Source organism: Montipora capricornis, chromosome 6 (genome assembly GCF_036669925.1).
Source record: "Montipora capricornis isolate CH-2021 chromosome 6, ASM3666992v2, whole genome shotgun sequence".
NCBI classification, from domain to species: Eukaryota; Metazoa; Cnidaria; class Anthozoa; order Scleractinia; family Acroporidae; genus Montipora; species Montipora capricornis.
In genome coordinates, this window is record NC_090888.1 from 6,274,392 (window position 1) to 6,276,891 (window position 2,500).

The window sequence follows — 2,500 nt, forward strand, 5'->3', positions numbered from 1 at the left end:
GCCATTTTGGAATAAGGTGTATTGACTCCTGGGAGTGAGACTTTTTAATCGTGAAGAAACACAAAACTACTCTCAATGATTACTATGACGTTGGCAAATCACAACAGACATAGGTTATCCACTGAATGCAAGCAAATACACGAGAAAGCCTACGAGCAAGTCATAACTGGTTTTGCATTTTCTTTGATTGGCTGAGTGTTGTAATGTATGCGCATTCGTTGTGCATAATAGCTAATTTATGTTCGCCGGGTTACCGGGCCAGGGGTTTTGTGTTACGTCGCGCATTTATTGATGCCAAAAAATATTCGAGTCAAATTATGTGGTTAATCTCAAACACAAAAGACTTTGAACGTGGCGCGAGATTAATTGATTGACTAATCACCTATTTAATTTGAGAACCACATTATAAATATTAAAGTACTGTTAAGAATAATGTGGATAATTTTGAACTTTTTCTTTTTTCTTGGTTAACAGATTTTGAAAGACTTCTTCTCCCTTCGTTGATGCTGTATTAGATTGGGGCTAAGAAGTCTAGAAACGGCACGAAATAGCGTAACCGAGCCCTGGGCACAAGCCATCTCGTTTAGCCCGCTGGTTTTTCGAAGGAACTAAATAATCTGCGGCCTGCTTTTAGCGAAGGTCACTGGAGAAAATCAAAGAAAATGTGGTCGTTTTAATTGCAGACTATGTAATTTGCGGGGCTAATTAAATGGGCGGATCTAGGGGGGAGGGTTCAGAGGGTGCGCACCCCTCCCCCTCTCCCCGAGGCAGAGGTCCATTTCCGGTTCAAAGGTCACTAACTGACTGCGTATTATCAGCCGTAGAACATCCCCTTCACAATATAAGAATTGAAAAGGATAAAGTCCAAAATTACAGTCATAATAAGGGAATAACATCGAAGCGCTCGGGCTGCAAATGACACTACAAGGGCGCAAATAAACAATATTCCCGAAAAAAGTCATGTCATTTTCATTATTATCAATAAACAAGGCCAAATTATATCAAGAATGCGAGTTTTAATAATACAAGCTAAGTGAATAACGAATTCAAAGTCACTTCAAATCATCATGTAAGTGTTGATTGAACAAGCTATCAAAGAATCAACTCAGTCCAGTGAACGTATTTTAAAATTACCGAAAAAATGCGTAAAATCGTCTATAAATAATAGGCATATCACAAAGTTAAAGCAAGAACCAATCAGCTGTAGGGCTGTTAATGCATTAGCAGCCCGCTGTCAGTCTTTTGCGGCCCGCTGAGCGTGTGTTTTGAAGAGGCCGATTTTCTATTTGGCCGCGTATATTGATAATAATTGATGGTAATGGATATGGATAATTACAGTGCGACGCGCCTTACCGTGGCCACCTAACAAAGTTTTTTACAAATTGTCTGCCAATCAGGAAGTGTGAATTTGATTGACAGATACGCCTCCTTGCAAAGTTCGCACAGTTATAAGTAGAACACCGTTGCATGGTTTGTTGAGTTGACGTATTTACACGTAATTGTTAAATGTGAAAGTTTGTTGGGTGGCCACAGTAAGGCGCGTTGCACTGTAAATAAAACAACACCGTTAGAGCGAACAAGGGAATTCAGGAAAATAAAACCTAATGCATGCGTGAGAGAAATCGTATCACGATATTTGATCCATTAAAAACTGTTTGATCGTTCAACCTGGTCTTAAAATCGGACTTTTCTGTTAAAACTAACTGCTTGTGATCTCAATCCGGTAATTTCTGACTGAGACTCAAATGTTTTCTCTTAGTAAAAGTTAGAGCGAGTTTCAATCGAGTGTCGTAAAACCAAAACCAAAGTAATTACTTTGGCCAATCAAAAAGGACGGAGAAAATTCAGTAAACCAATCAAAACTCGAAGTAATTACACGTAGCCGACACAAAGCGCAGCTGGAAAATTAGCACGCGCAAGCCACGATTGGTTTTGGTTTCATGTCTGATTGGTTGAAAAAATGGTGCGAGAACTTTGAACCAATCACTGAGTGAAGTAATGCAAAACCAAAGTAATTATCCAATTACTTTCGACACTCAATTGAAAACCGCTCTACAATTATGTTCCGAAACACAAATAATTTGATGCACGTCGAGTGCAGGAGCCCATCCTGGAGCGTGCAACTTCCATACAGCGTCTGTGAAACGGCGTTTTCACAAGTAGGTTTATTTTAGACTAGCCCTTCCCGCGAATTAGGTCAAAAAACAACGTCAGTTACGGTTCGGTGACCCTATGACGCCAGCTTAATTTCTTGTAATTGGTCATCGGGCTCCTGTGGGAGTCTCCTTAACGGGAAGTTCAATCTAAAAATAACCTTACTTGTGAAAACGCCGTTGCACAAGTATAGTAAAGTTGCACGCTCCGGGTGATGGGCTCCTGTCGAGTGTTGATATCTAACACCAAGGTAGCCTTCAGAGCATGAGTATTTTGATGGGGATCGAATCGGAATGTCGTGAAGGGATAACGCCGCCATCTTAAATAGTGAAAGTGACGGAGAGCT

At 40.5% G+C, this 2,500-nt stretch overlaps 1 protein-coding gene across 1 annotated transcript in view; it reads left to right on the plus strand.

Annotated features, from left to right (window-relative positions):
* The window catches only part of LOC138054633 (uncharacterized), a 16,882-nt gene that overhangs the window by 13,700 nt on the left and 682 nt on the right, over nucleotides 1–2,500 (plus strand). The window contains exon 9 of the mRNA XM_068901126.1: nucleotides 475–2,500. This exon is cut by the window's right edge and continues 682 nt beyond it. Within this exon, the coding sequence (XP_068757227.1) occupies nucleotides 475–515 (41 nt within the window). The 3' untranslated portion in view covers nucleotides 516–2,500. The remainder of the gene's footprint in view (nucleotides 1–474) is intronic.